At 31.9% G+C, this 20,730-nt stretch overlaps 6 protein-coding genes and 1 long non-coding RNA gene across 7 annotated transcripts in view; 3 read left to right on the top strand and 4 right to left on the bottom strand.

The window, feature by feature from the left end:
• The window catches only part of LOC124421474, a 314-nt gene extending 206 nt beyond the window's left edge, over positions 1-108 (bottom strand). The window contains exon 1 of the long non-coding RNA XR_006941678.1: positions 53-108. This is a non-coding gene — a long non-coding RNA (uncharacterized LOC124421474). The remainder of the gene's footprint in view (positions 1-52) is intronic.
• A 953-nt stretch (positions 109-1,061) lies between these two features.
• Positions 1,062-12,679, bottom strand: LOC111682487 (sodium channel protein Nach). The gene is made up of 8 exons (XM_046956737.1): positions 12,247-12,679; positions 11,971-12,177; positions 3,567-3,917; positions 3,361-3,508; positions 2,067-2,260; positions 1,668-2,006; positions 1,440-1,549; positions 1,062-1,380 (listed from the first exon to the last, which is right to left on the bottom strand). The coding sequence occupies exons 1-8, from the start codon at positions 12,351-12,353 to the stop codon at positions 1,085-1,087; spliced, it is 1,752 nt and encodes a 583-aa protein (XP_046812693.1). The 5' UTR covers positions 12,354-12,679; the 3' UTR covers positions 1,062-1,084.
• On the top strand, positions 5,596-6,944 carry LOC111682467 (zinc carboxypeptidase A 1-like). Its single transcript, XM_023444431.2, has one exon. The coding sequence runs from the start codon at positions 5,624-5,626 to the stop codon at positions 6,890-6,892; it is 1,269 nt and encodes a 422-aa protein (XP_023300199.2). The 5' UTR covers positions 5,596-5,623; the 3' UTR covers positions 6,893-6,944.
• Positions 9,940-11,517, top strand: LOC111682466 (zinc carboxypeptidase A 1). The gene has a single exon (XM_023444430.2). The coding sequence runs from the start codon at positions 9,982-9,984 to the stop codon at positions 11,257-11,259; it is 1,278 nt and encodes a 425-aa protein (XP_023300198.2). The 5' UTR covers positions 9,940-9,981; the 3' UTR covers positions 11,260-11,517.
• A 502-nt stretch (positions 12,680-13,181) lies between the features above and the next one.
• On the bottom strand, positions 13,182-14,015 carry LOC124421101 (sodium channel protein Nach). The gene is made up of 2 exons (XM_046955908.1): positions 13,546-14,015; positions 13,182-13,491 (listed from the first exon to the last, which is right to left on the bottom strand). The coding sequence occupies exons 1-2, from the start codon at positions 14,013-14,015 to the stop codon at positions 13,182-13,184; spliced, it is 780 nt and encodes a 259-aa protein (XP_046811864.1).
• Positions 14,016-14,186: 171 nt separating this feature from the next.
• LOC111682485 overlaps positions 14,187-20,730 on the bottom strand; it is a 14,145-nt gene continuing 7,601 nt past the window's right edge. The window contains exons 3-8 of the mRNA XM_046955901.1: positions 20,010-20,534; positions 19,798-19,954; positions 19,632-19,738; positions 19,448-19,555; positions 14,666-14,822; positions 14,187-14,608 (exon numbers count right to left, since the gene is read on the bottom strand). Of these exons, the coding sequence (XP_046811857.1) occupies positions 14,245-14,608; positions 14,666-14,822; positions 19,448-19,555; positions 19,632-19,738; positions 19,798-19,954; positions 20,010-20,534 (1,418 nt within the window). The 3' untranslated portion in view covers positions 14,187-14,244. The remainder of the gene's footprint in view (positions 14,609-14,665; positions 14,823-19,447; positions 19,556-19,631; positions 19,739-19,797; positions 19,955-20,009; positions 20,535-20,730) is intronic.
• The window catches only part of LOC111682489 (inositol-trisphosphate 3-kinase homolog), a 57,484-nt gene continuing 51,272 nt past the window's right edge, over positions 14,519-20,730 (top strand). Inside the window, exon 1 of the mRNA XM_023444458.2 lies at positions 14,519-14,624. The gene's annotated coding sequence lies outside the window, so the exon portion shown is untranslated. The remainder of the gene's footprint in view (positions 14,625-20,730) is intronic.

Genomic DNA, 20,730 nt, shown 5'->3' with positions numbered 1-20,730 from the left:
ATAGAGCGGATAATTTTTTTTCCATCACTGCACTCAGAACGTAAAATGCTACAAGGTAGTAAAAAAAAACTCTAAAAATCAGCTGGATTAGAACACTTAATTTGCTCCCCATTCTCTATAGGAACGTTTAATAAAATCTGAAATTTTATAGCACGTTTTCATAAATTTGTGTTAATAATGAATTTTCGAACTTAATTTTCTTCTAGACGTAACAAATTAGTTTGTTTCATTGCCATTTTCATAGGAATGGACAACAAAATGTTAAAGTATTTCAGACAATTTAACAAAATTTAGTTAAAAATACTTATATGATATGATTTCTATAGAAATGGAAAATATTTACAGTGTTTCAATTCCATTTTTCATAGGAATTTTGGAAAAAATATTAAAATTTCTTGCATTTTATAAGAAATTTGTGTTATGTTACTTTTCAATTAGCTAAAGCTGATAATTATGTGTCAGTTCCATTTGCTTAGGAACGCCCGAAAAAATTACTTACAAAACTAAATATTTAAGAAAATTTTACTCTTTTATAATATCGACCCTTTAGTAATTTAATCTTTTTTCACGAGTTTCATTTCCATTTCCTAAAGGAACATATGATAAATGATTTATATAGAAATAGAAAATATTAACAGTGTTTCAATTTCATTTTTCATAGGAATTTTGTAATTTTTTCCATTTGCATAGGAATGCCAGAGAAAAATAGCTTGTAAAAGTAAATATTTAAGAAAATTTTACTAAAAACATTTTTCTTATTGTATTTTTACTAGAATTTTATATGTTTCATTTCCATTTTCTATAGGAACGTTTAGCAAAATTTCTGTTTTTGCCTAAATTTTAATAATTATCCAGTTTTAGTTTTAATTTTCTATTAAAGCATGACGATTTAAACTAGTTTTATTACATTTTATTTGAATCATTGAGGGAAACATGCAAGAAATTCTAAAACTTACTTTTTTTAAACAAGATTTTTAATTAAATTTTCCAAATGTTATTGTTATTCTAATACTGTTATGTTATTTAACATAAAGTGCAAATCTAGTTTTTTGCATATTAAATATTGTAATAAATTCCAAAATCTTTATTCCCTTTTATATAAATTTAATATAATTTCATCTCTGAATATTTCCATATCCATCGGCTGTTTAGGTTTCAATTCTTTCCAACATAAATTATAGGCAGGTGGTGGTTCATCCACTGCGCTAGAATCTGCGATATTTTCTGTTACATTACTTAAGGTAGATAGTTTACGTTCCATTTTCCGTTTCCAACTATCCAAATGATAAGCGAAAAATTTACCAGTTGCAAAGTAGATAATTTCAATATAACTGATAATGCTAAAGCCATACATAAGGGACATAATACCACCAAAACGATCTGTAAAAGTTTAAAGTTATAAATAACATAGAAAGTTTAAAGTAAGCTTCTCGAAATACTTAATAAAACCACCCAATCGCCAACAATATCCATTTCAGTAGATAAAACAAAACGTTGTTTGAAATATAGCTTAACTATAGCCAAAGGTTTTGTATTAGTAAGACCTTTTCTGAAATATATAAAAACAAATTTAGCGGTCAATTTCTTATAACAAATCTTATTGTAAGTGTCTAAAAAACCCTTATAATACCCAAAATTTTCTCTAAGTTTTTATCATTTAAACTTACAGTATACCATGACTATATGCTTGTCCATATATAGGTCTCATAGTCATATCATTAACTTCCAAATTAAAATCTACACCATTACAATTAGGCAAACATTGTGGACATCTGTGTCCAGTTGTAAAATCATCCTGTATATCTTTACCATTTTCATGAACATATTCAAAAGTATCCGAACCATACCAAATAGCACGCCAATTCATTAAACAGGGTATATCTAAAAAATTACAATATATAATTGTTTTATTAGTGGCCGCCATAGGTGGTGTAACACAGCCACAATATTTCAGCATAGAATCCATGCGACATATAAGCAGACATTCATCAATGGAGTAATAGGATCTATAAATGAATATGAAAATAATGGCATGGAAATTGTATTTTATAAAATTCTAAACTTACTGATTTAATAACTTTTGTCCCTCATCTGGAAAGTAACAGTTACGTACTTCGGGCGCAAACTGTCTTACACTTTGGGTAGAACCGAAAAATTCCGGTTCTATGGGTACTTCTACAATGGTATTATAATCAACTAATATTTCTCCTATACGATTTGATTGTATGGTAGCATAGTCTTCCCGCGGGAAAATAAAAAGCTGTTTAAAATATATTCAAATATTTGTTTATAAAAATATTGTTTTAACAGAAAGAAATAATTCAGTATTCAGTGAAATCAAAATGTTGTGAAAATATATTAAAATATTTGTTTATAAAACAAGTAGGAAAGTATAGTCGGGCATGGCCGACCCTACACCATGAGTATATTTTTAAAATTTTTACTTTTATAAAATTTTTATTTTTTGTAAAGAAACTTTTATGTTGAATATTACCATAATTCCAAAATATTTAAGCCATTTATTGATAAAAAACTAAAATTTCTAAATGAGGCTTTATATAAGTCAAATATGGGTCGATCCTCGGTAAATGGATATATTTCTAAATAACAGTTAGTTTTGTTGAGTTTCATTGCGATACAAATGGTTACAAGTCAATTTTAGACGTTTTAGTCATTTTTTGAAGGGGGGTTTGTATGGGGGCTAGGGTCAAATATAGGCCGATCCTTACAAAAATCTGCAGTATCATTTATACTTATATAAAACTTATTTTTAGAGAGATAGCAGAATATTTGACGTAATTATAGCATAAAAAGTTCAAATCGGGAGGTACGGTTGTATGGGGGCTAGGTGAAATAATGGACCGATTTCAACCATTTTCAATAGGCTTCGTCCCTGTGCCAAAAAACATGCTTGGTCCAAATTTCATCAAATTATCTTGAAAATTGCGGCCTGTACCTTGCGCACAAGGTTTACATGGACGGACGGACGGACGGACATGTCTTAATCGACTCAAAAAATGATTCTGAATCGATCGGTATACTTTAAGGTGGGTATTGGACCAATATTTTTGTATGTTACAAACATCAGCACAAACGTATAATACCCTCCCCACTATAGTGGTGTAGGGTATAAATAGTGTTTTAACAGAAAGAAATAATTCAGTATTCAGTGAAATCAAAATATTGTGATAATTTAGTGTTTGTGAAAAAATTGCAATAACGTACTCATTTTTACGCCAGTAAATAGAAATAAAAAGAAAAAAATATGCAAAGAAAGAAGCGGCGAATTCTTTCAATTAAAAGTAAATTTGAAATAAAAAGAAAAATGCAATTTGTCAACTTCATCTTCAACTTTCTAACCTGAAACGCTGTATTATGAAATTCCGTTATGGTAAAATCTTCCGGTGTACTACGCAAAACAAATTGTATGGAATTCAATATAGAATTGGATTGAAATTTAATTTTCTCTGCATTCTCAGCAAAACGATTATCAGCCTCTCGGGTATTCCTTCACACACAATTGAACATTAAACAGACAATTTAAATCTCTACTTACAACAACTTACTCATCTATAGAATAACCTCTTCTATTGTAATTAAACATACAGCATACACTCGATGAAGTCAAACGTTTATTAAAATAATCTCTAGTATTGATTTCTTTACCATATATAGTGCCTCGTATAACCAAATGTCTGCAATCTGGTGCTAATATTTTCAAATAATCACGTATCGGATAATCGGTAGTATTAAACATAATGGTGAAAATTTTATCCAAACGATGAAGTACGGTTAAATTGAGCGGTTCATTGTCATGCGGATAGATATAGAAACCTTTAAGATTAAGTAAATAATGAGCCATTTCGGGAATTGTTCTAGCCAAATAGTATGGTTTATAGCGTTGTTGCTGCTCAAAGCTAATAAGAGGGAGAGAGAGAGAGAAAGAGAGATTAAAGAAAAAAATTGTAAAGGTCGCACTCAATAGTTACTATTAATTATAATTTTATATATTTTATATTATTAATTGTTAGTGATTAAGTTAATCTAGTATTTAAGTTATCTTTGAAGGTGTTTTTAGCTTAATTAACTGAAAGAACTGATAATATATGTGTAATGAAAAGTGCTCTATGAAGCTGTCGTACTAACGGGTCAATGTAGTTGGCAAAGTAGACGACGCGTATAATGTTTCCTGAAATCTTTTTTAATTGTAATTGTTTGAGAAACTTTATTGTTGCGATGGGAGGGAAAAATGAAATCGACGACTTCACTGGTATTTCCCTTACTAACTGTAAAGTACTTGTTCAAAATGAACTATACGAAACGTCTAAGATCAGATGTTTTAGTGAAACCACTTGTCTAACTTATTGTTAAGCTTTCGCCGGAAGCAAAATAAAACGTAATAAATCTAAAGAATATTCTGTAAAGTACTTGTTCAAAATGAACTATACGAAGCGGCTAAGTTCAGATGGTTTAGTGAAACCATCACCATATATGATGTCCCTAAGTCTAGCTTACTGTTAAGCTTTCGCAGGGAACAATTAGGCTGCTGACTGTAATAACGGGACACTGTGTTATTGGCAATCTTGCCAGAAGAACGGGTCTCCGATACAATGACTACTTCAGAAGTTGTCATAATAAGGAGGAGGAGACTATATCTCATCTGCTCTGGCACTGTCCGACATTTTGAATCTGCTGTTCTCTCATGGAGAATATATCCACGAAAAATCTAAATAATATCCTAAATTTAGTGAAACAAACCTGTTGCTTTTACTCTGGAAGTATTGAGTAGTTTTATAGGAAAATACTCCTATGACAACGGTAGCGAAATAAAATGGACCCGTGTGAGTCACTTAAACTTGTTTGATTGGTTACCCTTTTTACCTAAACCTATTGAATCTCCTGCAGTTCATCAATATGTTTAAATGTAGAGCTGTTGTGATCTGAAGTAAGATCACATTCGTAGACTGTGGTGCTGAAGCTTCCTTCAACATTTTATTATAATCGTTAAGGAATATTAAATGTCATTAGCTTGTGGATTATCAATCAGAGGATAAGCTCCATTTCCCGATTTATTATAGATAATAGCATCGATTTTATTGCTGTACGAAATCTTCCTCTTGCATTTCTGAAAATAAGATTTTCCCTTTTTAGTCTATCTACGATATATTATCATTTAAACTTGAAAGGTTTTTAATTTTGCTTTATCATACAATTTTCATGTCTGCATAACATATCTTGAACATGAACTTCTTGAAAATATTCCCTTTGCATTAAATTTATTAGTATGCAGACCACATATAATTGCAAATAAAATAACTACAAATTTTAACTGGATTATTTGTGGGGCTCGTATTGTATTCTCACAACAAGTACTCTTTACGTAAGGTCTTATCAGTTCTAACTCTTGTTTTCTTTCTATACACGAGTACACTTAAGCAGCTAAGTGTATGTGTTGAAATATGGTTATAATCGTTTACATATCTTTTCCTAAGAAATTGCCCGTAGTTTGTTATTGTTTCAATTTCATTCAATGCTTTGGATTCGTTATCTTTTAGCCATGGAAATCCTATATAAACTATGAGTACACTTGTAACATAGACTATTTGTCGAAAGAACGCGTAACATGAAGTATTTAACCATCGCTTTGGTGGTGGCCATTTTTGGTTTGGCCACTGTAACGGCTGCCAGCCAAAAAGTACGTTACGATAACCATCACGTCTATCAATTGCAAGCTGAAACTAAGCAACAATTGGAGGTTCTTAAGAATTTGGAAGGAGCTGATAGTTCTTACATTTTCTTGGATGGTGTACACTATTTGAACTCAAAGATTCATGTTGTTGTAGCACCCCAAAGTGTTCCTAAATTTGTTGAAACTTTAGTTAAGAACTCGGTGCCTTATACACTTGTGGATACTAATGCTCAAGCTTCTTTGGAAGATGATATTGTAGCTGATCCCAAGAGACGTACTGGTGACTATACCTGGGAGGAATATCATGAATTGGAAGATACCTACAATTGGTTGCACTCTTTGGAAGCTAAATACCCTAATGTGGTTTCATTATTTGTAGCTGGTAAAACTTATGAAGGACGTGATATTTTGGGTGTTAAGATTTCCTATGGACCTGGTAAGAAAGGCATCTTCTTGGAAGGTGGTATGCATGCTCGTGAATGGATTGGCCCTGCCACCACTACCTATATACTCAATCAATTGTTGACCAGTGAGAATAAGGAAGTACGCATGATTGCTGAAAGTTTCGATTGGTATATTATTCCTCATGCAAATCCTGATGGTTATGTCTTCACTCACACCACCAACCGTTTATGGCGTAAGACTCGTACTCCTTATGGTGAGTGCTTCGGTGCTGATCCCAACCGTAACTGGGACTTCCATTGGAATGAAATTGGTGCTTCTGACAATCCCTGCACTGATACCTATGCTGGTCCTTCGGCATTCTCCGAAATTGAAACCAAATCATTGTCTGACTTCATTGCTACTGAATTGAAGGGTAAAATCTTCTTGTTTGTTTCCTTCCATTCCTATTCGCAATTGTTGTTGTTCCCCTATGGTCACACCGGAGAATTGCCACCAAATTATAGCGATTTGAAGCGTGTATTTGATGTTGCCATCGATGCTGTCTCTCAACGTTATGGTACCAAATATACTGGTGGTAATATTTATGATGCCATCTATCCTGCTGCTGGTGCTAGTCTCGATTGGGCTTATGGTACACAAGGTGTTAAATATGCCTATTGCTATGAATTGCGTCCTTCTTCGACTGCTTTCTGGACTGGTTTCAAATTGCCTGCTTCACAAATTATTCCCACTGGTGAAGAAACTATGGATTCTTTAATGGCCATGATCAAGGAAGCTGGTATTACAAAATTCATGTAAATTTTTTAATTAAAATAAATACGAATATTTTTTATACAAAATTTTTCTAAAACACTAATGTGTTAAAAATATGGTCCTACGAGCCTTATTTTAAAGGATAGCTTTTCTTAAAAAGGACAGACCTTCATTTTGTTTCTCTAATAACTATCTGTCTTCCGCTATTGTTGTTGCCGTTTCTAATTTTAACTTTTAAATTTTATGATTTGTATATAAGGGTTGTAAATCATTGCAAAAATTTAGCTTCTTATCAATATTTTTTATGACTTTTAAAAATTTCGCTTTCTTTTAGAAAATCATGGTTATGTTATCATGATAAGTTTAGAAAAATTTATGATAATATTAATCCACGCGATACTGGTAAGTTCAAAAATTATGTTTCATACGTTTGGACTTACAATCTTATCGATTTACTTCTGTTTTTAATTAAAATGATTTATAACTAAAGTTAATTGATAAAATTTATGATTAAAGATTTTATAGCCGATCAAAAAATTCCCATGGTAAAATGTTTAAGAAGTGTATCTTAAAGCTTTAAGTGTTCTTTTTCACAGAAAACAGAAATTTTTGAGATAACTAAATTTGGGATTTCCCAAAATTGATAAGGAAAATGTTTAAAATTTCATTTTTACTACCACCCTAATGATAAGTACTGCTATCACGTAATTAAGAAGAAATCTTTAACAAAATATTACATTTTTGTATTTTTTCTCTAATGAATTCATATAAGAAAATTTTGATTAATTTAATACTTAATAGGGTTAAAAGGTCAAACAATTTATACAAATAATTACAATTATTTTAATATAACTACTAGTATATAACAACATATTTTTAATGCAAAAAGTATATTTCATTTAAATTATGCAATAAAGCTCGTTACTGTAATTACTATTATGAAATAAAAATCATGCAAGTATTTCTTCTATTTGTAAACAATTTCGAAAATTATTGTTTAATTTGAAAGTGTTTTTTTACAAACTAAAAAGTTGAATTATAATTTATTGGTGTTAATTGTTAGCTATTTTGATTTGAACTGCACAGACTCTGTGTTTTTTCAAAAATTACTAATAAACTTTAATATTTTTTTTTATCTGTAGAGTATTACTATTTCAACAATTACTTGTTTAAGTACCTTAAGTGATAAATATTTTAATCTTATCAAAATGTCTTAATCGTTTTCCAATAAAAGGGGAAATTGGGGAAAATCTTTAAAATATATTTAACAGAGGCGTGCAATATATTTAGTTATAAGAGGAATTAAACATGACTAGAACAGAATTAGAACAAAATTAGAACAGAACTAGAACATAACTAGAACAGAACATAAAAAGAACTAGAACCGAACTAGAACAAAACTAGAACAAAAATAGAACAGAACTATAACAGAACTATAACAGGACTAGACCAGAACTATAACAGAACTAGAATAAAACTAGAACAGAACTAGAACTAAACTGGAACACAACTATAACAGAACTATAACAGAACTTGAACAGAACTAGAACAGAACTAGAACAGAACTAGAACAGAACTAGAACAGAACTAGAACAGAACTAGAACAGAACTAGAACAGAACTAGAACAGAACTAGAACAAAACTAGAACAGAACTAGAACAGAACTAGAAAAGAACTAGAACAGAACTAGAACAGAACTAGAACAGAACTAGAACTGAACTAGAACTGAACTAGAACTGAACTAGAATTGAACTAGATCTGAACTAGAACTGAACTAGAATTGAACTAGAACTGAACTAGAACTGAACTAGAACTGAACTAGAACTGAACTAGAACTGAACTAGAACTGAACTAGAACTGAACTAGAACTGAACTAGAACTGAACTAGAACTGAACTAGAACTGAACTAGAACTGAACTAGAACTGAACTAGAACTGAACTAGAACTGAACTAGAACTGAACTAGAACTGAACTAGAACTGAACTAGAACTGAACTAGAACTGAACTAGAACTGAACTAGAACTGAACTAGAACTGAACTAGAACTGAACTAAAACTGAACTAGAACTGAACTAGAACTGAACTAGAACTGAACTAGAACTGAATTAGTACTGAACTGGAACTGAACTAGAACAGAACTAGAAAAGAACTAAAGCATAACTAAAACAGAACTAGAACAAAACTAGAACTGAACTAGAACTGAACTAGAACAGAACTAGAACAGAACTAGAACAGAACTAGAACAGAACTAGAACAGAACTAGAACAGAACTAGAACAGAACTAGAACAGAACTAGAACAGAACTAGAACAGAACTAGAACAGAACTAGAACAGAACTAGAACAGAACTAGAACAGAACTAGAACAGAACTAGAACAGAACTAGAACAGAACTAGAACAGAACTAGAACAGAACTAGAACAGAACTAGAACAGAACTAGAACAGAACTAGAACAGAAATAGAAAAGAACTAGAACAGAACTAGAGCATAACTAGAACAGAACTAGAACTGAACTAGAATAGAACTAGAACTGAACTAGAACAGATCTAGAACAGAAGTAGTAAAGCCATTAAGAACCGATTAATTATATACTTAAGCATAAGTTTGTAATTTTATAAATTCAACTTCAAACTTCACAAAAGTCATAAACTATAAATCATAAAAATATTAAACCAGACACAAGCACTTAAAAACATACAAATAACTGAACGTACGTATATATAAAATAAGATTTATTTTTATAATGTATTAAATTTATGATTTGAATTATAAAAGGATTTATTTTGATTGAAAAGAAATGACGTGTAAGACGAACGATAAGAAACCAAAATATTGCAATTCTTAAAGATAGTCGACGCTAGTCAATGTAGAGGAAATTCAAAACAAGAAATAATGTTAGAAAATTTACAACCATTATTTGTACAACTTCGATATTTGTAGACAAATTTAAACAAAACACTTGTTATCTTGTTGTTGTTATTATTACTATTGCCGTTATTATCAATTTAACCCAGTCAAAGCTCTATGGGTTGCCGTTTTATTTGAAATTTTTAAGAAATGCCAATAGTTTGCTATAAAAGTTTTGTTCTGGGCTCTAGAATAACATTCGCTTTGGTGATTACCATTAAGCAACAACATGTCATTTAAATTTAACCTAATTTTGGGCTTGTGTCTTTTGGCCGTTGCCTGTCAGGCTGAACGTGCTCGTTATGACAATTATCGCGTGTACAGAACTATCGCTTCGAGTGAGTCTGAATTGGAGGTATTGAAAAATTTGGAAAGTGCTTCGGATTCTATAATGTTCTTGAATGGCATACACAGCATTAATAAACCTATAAATGTGGTAGTAGCTCCTCATAAGGTGCCCGATTTCTTGGAAATTATGGGTACCAGTGAGGTGGAATATGAATTGATTGAGAGCAATTTGCAAAGTCAATTGGAAGATGATGAAGAACAAGTGGCTAAAACTAATTCTCTTTCCCGTTCTGTTTCTTACAATTGGAATCAATACTATGAATTGGAAGATACCTACAAATGGTTGCAACAATTGGCTGTGGAATATCCCGGTGTTGTGACTTTGATTGAAGGCGGCAAAACCTATCAGGGACGTTCGATTTTGGGTGTTAAAATCTCCAAGAGTAAATCGGAAAAGCCTGGCATCTTTATTGAGGCTGGTATACATGCTCGTGAATGGATTGCTCCCGCCACTGCCACCTATTTGATCAATCAATTGTTAAACTCCGAGGTGGCTAGCATTAGACAAGTGGCTGACAACTACAACTGGTATATTTTCCCTCATGCCAATCCTGATGGTTATGTTTACACCCACACCAAAGATCGCATGTGGCGTAAGACTCGTACTCCCTATGGCAGCTGTTTTGGTGCTGATCCCAATCGTAACTGGGGCTTCCAATGGAATGTTGTGGGTTCTAGCAACAATCCCTGCTCTGATACATATGCTGGTCCTTCTGCTTTCTCGGAAATTGAAACTCGCTCTTTGGCCGATTACCTCAAAACTTTGGAGGGTAAAATCTCTCTATACATTTCCTTCCATGCCTACTCTCAGTATTTACTCTTCCCTTACGGTCACACCGCTGAGTTGCCAGCCAACTACAAGGATTTGAAACAAGTTTTCGATGTTAGTATTGCCGCCATCAACAAACGTTATGGCACTAAATATACTGGTGGCAACATTTATGATGCCATCTATCCCGCTTCAGGAGCCTCTGTTGATTGGGCCTATGAAAATGTTGGCACCAAAATGGCCTACTGCTATGAATTGCGTCCCTCGTCCAACTCATTCTTGGTTGGTTTCAAATTGCCAGCTTCGCAAATTGTATCCACTGGTGAGGAAACTGTTGACTCTATTGTTGCCATGGTTAACGAAGTCCAAAAATTGGGTTACTTCAAATAACTTCTTATACATTCCATGTAAATTGTATAAATAAACTGGTATTATCGAACTTTTTATAATTGATTTTCTTACTCTTAAACCACTTGATAATTTATTTGAAAAGTCTTATTGAAAAGTATGACCCATATATTGGTTTTATCTTATTATTTTCTTACTAATTAAAAATGTATTGTCTAAAGCTCTTAAAGATTATACAAAAATGTAAATAGGTTTTGTTGAGAGTTATAAATTAACTGATATATGACTAAATATTTGTAATAAGATGGAATTTTTAAATTACTGTGAGTATTGGATTAGTAATCACAGGTTTAATATAAATTAAACTGAACTAGAATTGAACTAGAACTGAATCATAACTAAACTAGAACTGAACTATAATTGAACTGGAATTGAACTAGAATTGAACTAGAATTGAACTAGAATTTAACTAGAACTGAACTATATGTGAACTATAACTGAACTAGAACTGAACTAGAACTGAACTAGAACTGAACTAGAACTGAACTAGAACTAAACTAGAACTGAACTAGAACTGAACTAGAACTGAACTAAAACTGAACTAGAACTGAACTAAAACTGAACTAGAACTGAACTAGAACTGAACTAGAACTGAACTAAAACTAGAACTAGAACAGAACTAAAATTGAACTAGAACTAAACTAAAACCGATATATGTTTACGCTCTTATTATATCGTTCCGCGAATACTTACACTTTTTCCGCGAAACTTAAAATTTTTTCACGACTCAACTTATTAGCACTACAAACGGCCACTCCCGGAAATGGAGTGTTTGAAACATGTACCATATTAGTAGACATATGCACCTCTGTTGGTTGTTGAATATATTGCACAATCAGTGTTAATATTATAAAATGAGTCCACACTATAACGGCGAATATAAAAATGGTCCATATAAATCTGAAAATTTTATTAAAATGAGGTTCAAGTTTTTAAATTTTAAATCTTCTTCTTTACAAGCCCATTTACCTGGCATATTTGAAACGAGTATAGTACAACAACAAACGCAGGCCATGTATGGCACTTTCGTTAAGGAAATCTTTTAAATGTTTATTTTTCAATAAATATCCAAACATGTTCGTTTAACAACTGTTAATAATGTCAATTTGTCTTAAGACTTTTATAGCAACACATTAGAAAGTTTTGTAGGATATAAATCATTTTGATGTTTGAAAGGACTTAATTTGTACAGACATGTGGTAATTTTATTTGATTTTTAAATAACAGGTGTGAATATAATTGATTATGTGGGGAGAGAACTGAATGCAAACATACGATTTACGACTAGAGCTGTTCAACAAACTAGAGCTGAACTGAACTAGAACTGAACTAGAACACAACTTGAACTAAACTGAACTAGAACTAGAACTGAACTAGAACTGAACTAGAACCAGAACTGAACCAGAACTGAACTTGAACTGAACTAGAAATGAACTAGAACTGAACTAGAACTGAACTAGAACTGAACTAAAACTGAATTAGAACTGAACTAGAACTGAACTAGAACTGAACTAGAACTGAACTAGAACTGAACTAGAACTGAACTAGAACTGAACTAGAACTGAACTAGAACTAGAACTGAACTAGAACTAGAACTGAACTAGAACTGAAGTAGAACTGAACTAGAACTGAACTAGAACTGATCTGGAACTGAACTAGAACTGAAATAGAACTGAAATAGAACTGAAATAGAACTGAACCAAAACTGAACTAGAACTGAACTAGAACTGAACTAAAACTGAACCAGAACTGAACTAGAACTGGACTGAAAGAGAACTAGAACTGAACTAGAACTAAACTAGAACTAATTTAGAATTGAACTAGAACTGAACTGGAACTGATCTAGAACCGAACTTGAACTGAACTAGTACTGAGCTAAATCTTAACTAGAACTAAACTAGAACTTACTGTGGAAAATTATTCTTTTCCTGAGCGAAATAATTGAAAGAGCAGCAGGCACCCTCAATGGTGGGTATACGCTGAAATAAGCTGTCACAACGCGAATTAGTGCCTTTCCAAATGCATTTAGAAATCATATTCAAACAATTGGGCGATAAACGTTCCGATAACTCAGATAAAGTCATATTATTCAATTCCAAAATCTTTTCAGCCAAAGTAAAATTGACATTAGATTGATTTAAAGCAAAACTATAATACATGGTAACACGAAATGAACGCAATACATCTTCATCACTGGTGTTGGAAGGGCGTTTTCTGTAAAGAAAGAAATTGAGAAATATAGTTTAAAGGTATGAACGAAATACTTACAAAACCTTAACCAAACTCAAAGCCCTATCACGTGATATTTTGTTAAAGTTGCAAAATGTTACCGCCGGAAATGGTATATCCCAGGTGGGATGATGAGAACTTTCTATAACCGTAACAGTGGGAGTCTCACGATTCCATAAATAGGATACTATAACCAAAACTATGGATACTATTATGGAAACTATGACAACAAATAACCAAAAATAACGTTCTTTTTTAGTCATATCTGAACGTGTTAAATAATTAAAACCATGCAAAGATGTGGTATTACAATAGTTACGTAAATTTTGCATAAACCAATTTTTAATGGATTTCAAAGTTAGGATACGGGTCTTTTTCTTTTGTGGTTTACGTGAAGCCAATGTAGTGGCTGTAGAGGTAAAGGAGTTTTTGCCAAACTTATGACGATAATTGGTATAAGGTAAAACATTGCGCACAGTAAAAATAGGTTCTACTTTATTAGACGACATTAAAGCGAGAGCTAAATTTAAACACACGTTGTACTGAGACGCTATAAACAGACTAATGTTTGATTGAAGACAACAACAAGTGCTAAGTGGTTTTAATTAAGGGTTGTCGGATAATTGACCTCTAATACTTGCTAATTATAGGTTTCATTGATATATTTATTTTGATGGTTTTGTTAATTATGCTTTTATTACTATGTATACATTATATGTTTTCTTAATATTATGACATTTAACCTATATATTCGGGGCAATAAGGACGCATACGTAGAAACGCTTCTATACGTTCTTGCTCAGCCTTTTCCTCTTCTAATTGTTTTCTATGTTCGGCTTCTTTTTGTGCCTTTCGTTGACGCTTTTTAATACGATATCTTATTCGTTTTTTAGTTAACCAATTGCAAGCGGGTCTTACAAATACAAAGAAAATTAACTCGAAACCTGAAACAAAACTATAACCCATATAAAGACCTGTTATACCACCAAAGGTGCCTATAAACGATAACCAATTTTCATAGACATCCAGGCGTAAACGTTCCGCATAAAGTTCACCAAAAAATACATGCAGCAATATATGGTTGGTGGTATTAATATATTTGCTAGAAAGAGAAAAAGGTAAGTGTAAACGATTTCTTATAGTAATTCTAAGAACTTACAAAAACCTTAGATCGGTTAAGGAATACTTTCTCATTAGTCGTCCAGAATCCATCGCTATGCTATACATATTAAAATCACATAAAGGATAGCAATCACACATAAATTGATCCCCAACATGGTGATTCTTTGAGAAATTTATTTCAGAAACAAATAAAGCTGAAATTAAAATAATAAATATTTATCGATACCATTACTAGTTAAAGTTCACTTCAGTTCTAGTTCATTTCTAGTTCAGTTCTAGTTTAGTTCTAGCTCAGTTCTAGTTCAGTTCTAGTTCAGTTCTAGTTCAGTTCTAGTTCAGTTCTAGTTCAGTTCTAGTTCAGTTCTAGTTCATATTTTTTATTGCTTTTATTATTAGACCATTTCTTATAAAGTTTATCCCTAATTTCACAATTTGTTTTTAATGTTTCATTAATCCATGGATTAGATATTCTGATTTTCTTTTTAGTTGAAATTGTTTTAGAATTATTATATATATTGTTGAACTTATCATGAATTGCATTAAATATTTCATTTGGATCTGAGAAGTTTATAATATCTTGCCAATTTGTGTTTCTTATCTGTTGATTAACTTTGACGTTACATATTTTTGTTTGCTGGGTAATATTTTTGTTTACATTTTGTATTTCTTTAGACTCTGAGAGACAAAAAATGAGAGCAAAGTGGTCAGATATTTTTGTTTTTATTATTGATGCATTGTGTATATTTGTTCATACCTAACGAGGAGATGATCAATACATGTCATTGAATTTATATTTAAATCTTCTCTTGTACAAGAGTTTATTAAATTCTGCATACCGTTGGATGCTATCATATCAAGATAAAGATTTGTTGATGCATTCTCTTTAAGTATATCAATGTTAACGTCACCAACAACAATAATGTTCTTTTGTTTATTTTCTGTTTTTATTACTTTGTCTAACTCATTTATAAAAGAGCTTGTATTTAATGAAGGTGGTCTGTAAATTGCAAAGAGTGAAAATTTTGTTATTGTTTCTATGTTTATGTGTATGGCTTCGAAAGAAATTGTATTTATTTTGATCTCTGTAAATTGAATATTATCTTTAATGTAAACAGCAATACCTCGCCGCTTCTTCCTTCCTGTTCATAAAGATTGCGTTAAATCCATTTATATTATAAAAAGAGCATTCATTATCATTTATGTTTGTTTCTACTAGAACAATATTTTTATTTTGTTTATTAAGTTATGATTGTTGCCAAAAAAGAGTTGAAGTTTAAGCGCATGGAACGAATATTTAGGAAAAACAGTGAGATCGGATAACTTATTACATTTGATTAATTTGGTTTAAGCTTTCAAGCGTTTTGACAGTGATGTTATTCATTTTTTGTATAAAGAAATATATAATTTTGTATTAATTTAAGTTATATTTAAAGTTTTATTTAAAGTTTTTATAATTAATACATGCAATTGCAAAAAAAAAAAAAAATAAAATAAATTGAAAATTAAGAAATTAAGCAATTAGTTCAATATCACTCGAGTTTTGAATCAAAATTAATGATGAATTTTCATTTTTTTTAGCAAATATATGTCCATTACGGACCCACACAAATTTCCATCCTAATTCTTTGGCTTTAGTTTTAGACAGCCATAGAAGTCGACGGTTGTTAGGAGTCAATTCATCATTAATATATATGGTGTTGTTTTGGTTGGCTTGGTTTGTGAGTTCGTTGCTGTTGGAATTAGGTTTACCGAAAGTATTGTGGAATAAATCTCCTTTCACTCTGTGGCCTTTTAGTTTCGACATAATCTCTTTCTTTTTATTCAGAGAGCAGAACTCAACAATAATTTTTTCATTATGTTTTGTTTTATATGCGTTGTTTATGTCTGTGTCTTGTAAATCAACATTAACAGAGGCGGCGATTGTTTTTATTGCATCAATTGGTGTAATGTTATTCTGAACATTTTTAACTTCCACGTTCTTATTGATAAGTTGTTGTTCGATTGAGTTTATTTTATTTTCCAAGCTCTTTATGCGAATATTCTTTTCAATGTTCTCTTTCTTTAGGTCACTGACTTCTGTTGCCAACGTGGAGATAGACTCCGTTAGTTTTATAAATGCACTTGACATCTCTTCTCTTATGTATTTTGAGAAGTAATGATGTTAGTGTTTATCATATTAATACTGCTTTATATCGTTTTAAGTCGTTTGCGACGGTTGATTTGAATGATAATAAATCGGTTTTAAGCTCAGATACATTGGTGTTTAGTGTGTTTAGGTACATTGAGTCCTTAAATCTTTTATTGCTAGGGTTTGCCTCATTTTGTTTGTCTTCATCTCATCATTTCTTTGCTGTTTTGGATATTTGTTCATGTTGTTGTTGCTCTTGTTGTTGTTGGTCATCATGAACAATTTCTTGATAAAGATTGTTGGGCGATTTGCTTGCTTCTTTCACTCTACATTTATGGCATTTCCATGATGCTTTCTTTTCGGCATTCATAAATGAGTATGTCGACTCAGATAGTGTAGCGCACGGAGAGTAGTGGTATTTGCAGCCACAGTTGTGACAAGTAACATAATCTCCTGATATGGGCAGAGATTTATTACATGCACTACAAAGAGCACTTGTGGCTGAGAGGTAGCTAATTTGTTTACTCATTTTTAAGAGTTTTTTAGCAATTTCTTTAATTTTAAAATATAAAAATATAACAATGTTATTTTAATATGGATTTTTATTTTTTGATTTTTATATATAAGGAATGCACAAATTCACTTCAAATTTTCACAGATATTTGTAATAGTTTAAAAGTTTTAATTAGATTTATTTAGATAAATTGATTTTTGGTTATAAGGGTTGTTTTTCAAATATTTAGCGAGCGCTCTGTAATAACACGTCCGTTCACAATGAATACACAACTGAACTAGAACTGAACTAGAACTGAACTAGAACTGAACTAGAACTGAACTAGAACTGAACTAGAACTGAACTAGAACTGAACAAGAACTGAACTAGAACTGAACTAGAACTGAACTAGAACTGAACTAGAACTGAACTAGAACTGAACTAGAACTGAACTAGAACTGAACTAGAACTGAACTAGAACTGAACTAGAACTGAACTAGAACTGAACTAGAACTGAACTAGAACTGACCTAGAACTGAGAACTAGAAATGAACTAGAACTGAACTAGAACTGAACTAGAACTGAACTAGAACTGAACTAGAACTGAACTAGAACTGAACTAGAACTGAACTAGAACTGAACTAGAACTGAACTAGAACTGCACTAGAACTGAACTAGAACTGAACTAGAACTGAATTAGAACTGAACTGGAACTGAATTAGAACTGAACTAGAACTGAACTAGAACTGAACTAGAACTGAACTAGAACTGAACTAGAACTGAACTAGAACTAAACTAGAACTGAACTAGAACTGAACTAGAACTGAACTAGAACTGAACTAGAACTGAACTAGAACTAGAACTGAACTAGAACTGAACTTGAACTGAACTAAAACTGAATTAGAACTGAACTAGAACTAAACTAGAACCGAGCTAAAACTGAACTAGAACTGAACTGGAACTGAACTAGAACCGAACTAAAACTGAACTAGAACTGAACTTGAACTGAACTAGAACTGATCTAGAACTGAACTAGAACTGAACTAGAACTGAACTAGAACTGAAATAGAACTAAACTAGAACTGAACAGAACTAGAACTAGACCTGAACTAGAACTGAACTAAAACTGAACTAGAACTGAACTAGAACTGAACTAGAACTGAACTAGAACTGAACTAGAACTGAACTAGAACTGAACTAGAACTGAACTAGAACTGAACTAGAACTGAACTAGAACTGAACTAGAACTGAACTAGAACTGAACTAGAACTGAACTAGAACTGAACTAGAAACTGAACTAGAACTGAACTAGAACTGAACTAGAACTGAACTAGAACTGGACCTAGAACTGAACTAGAATGAACTTGAACTGAACTAGAATGAACTAGAACTGAACTGAACTGAACTAGAACTGAACTAGAACTGAACTAGAACTGAACTAGAACTGAACTAGAACTGAAACTAGAACTGAACTAGAAATGAACTAGAAAACTGAACTAGAACTGAACTAGAACTGAACTAGAACTGAACTAGAACTGAACTAGAACTGAACTAGAACTGAACTAGAAACTGAACTAGAACTGAACTAGAAACTGAACTAGAATGAACTGACTGAACTAGAATGAACTAGAACTGAACTAGAACTGAACTAGAACTGAACTAGACTGAACTAGAACTGAACTAGAACTGAACTAGAACTGAACTAGAACTGAACTAGAACTGAACTGGAACTGAACTAGAACTAGAACTGAACTAGAACTGAACTAGAACTGAACTAGAACTGAACTAGAACTGAACTAGAACTGAACTAGAACTGAACTAGAACTGAACTAGAACTGAACTAGAACTGAACTAGAACTGAACTAGAACTGAACTAGAACTGAACTAAAACTGAACTAGAACTGAACTAGAACTAAGCTAGAACAGAACTAGAACTGAACTAGAACTGAACTAGAACTTAACTAGAACTGAACTGAACTAGTACTAGAACTGAACTAGAATTGAACTAGAAATGAACTAGAACTATACTAGTACTGAAGTAGTACTGAACTAGAAATGAACTAAAATTGAACTTGAAATGCACTAAAACTAGACTAGCAACTAAGCAGCTACTGCTTTCCCGGTTTCTTACCTTAATTATACATTTCGAATCAATAACAATCATATTCAAAATACAATTCCTTAGTAGTTTTATTAACGATTATTAAAATAATTAAAAATAGGTCTAAATGTCAGAAAATATATAAATTCAAAAGCAGTAACAATGCTGAAACCCATGATCAAACCCAGCAGGCCGCCAAAGGAAGCTACAAGTGCAAAAAATTCTATAAGATTAAAAGATTTTCTCTTCACCAGCAAAATATACAGAAAAACATTATTTACCCAAAGCTGATAACCAATTTTGATAGATTTCCTTTCGATACCTAGTAGACATAAGATCACTGTAGAACACATGCAGCAAAATATTGTTATAATCATTTGGAATTTTCCTGTTAATAAACAAAATATTACAACAAATTCCGAATTAAGAAAAAACTCAACAACTTACAAATCATTTTCTAATTTAACATTAAGTTTACCCATGGTTATTTCCGAAACATAATGATTAGACTCACAATCCGGCAAACAATCACAGGGAAATTTATCCGTGCTCAAAATGGTGGAAAATGTTTTATTATATTCATTTAGGGCTCGAGTAAAAATTTCTGCAATATTAAAGGCCTTAATAAATAACTTTTAAAGCAATATCAATCCTTGTACCTCTACTATCTAAAACACATTTTAGATCCTTAATTCCACATTTAGAAAATGAACCATTATTGGGTAAATTTTCTGGTACACAACCACATTTTTCTACTGCTTTACGTATGCGACACTCCGACATGCAATTAATAAAGGAATATCTTTGCATTACCACCAATTTACGTTCATTGGAAAATAAACAATTTCTTAATTTCAAATCCATACTTTTGACATCACTTGTTGCGTAAGTAGACTCGGGACTAATGCGCACAAAACTTTCTCTTGTGGAGGTGATAACTTTTGTTTCGGCATTTTCATCGGGAAAATCGTAGGCATCATGGATCATAAAACGAAAACCATAGCTGCTAAAATAGGTGCCGAAATAATCGTAGGCCAAGGGATTAAGGAGTATTGATAGACCCGTAGGATAACCACAACCCGTAACGCGATAAGGTCTTTTCGGAATTTGATAGGCAATTTTTCTGGAAAAGGAGAAAAAAGGATAGAAAATTCTTGGGGAAATCGAACTGAAGAAGAATATATCTGAACAAGAACTGAACTAGAACTCTTCTAGAACTAAACTGCAAATTAACTAGAACTGAACTAGAACTGAAATAGAACTGAACTAGAGCTGAACTAGAACTGAACTAAAACTGAACTAGAACTAAACTAGAACTGAACTAGAACTGAACTAGAACTGAACTAGAACTGAACTAGAACTGAACTAGAACTGAACTAG

Source organism: Lucilia cuprina, chromosome 2 (genome assembly GCF_022045245.1).
Source record: "Lucilia cuprina isolate Lc7/37 chromosome 2, ASM2204524v1, whole genome shotgun sequence".
NCBI classification, from domain to species: Eukaryota; Metazoa; Arthropoda; class Insecta; order Diptera; family Calliphoridae; genus Lucilia; species Lucilia cuprina.
Note: the sequence above shows the minus strand (reverse complement) of the source record. Positions and strands in the feature narration are given on the sequence as shown.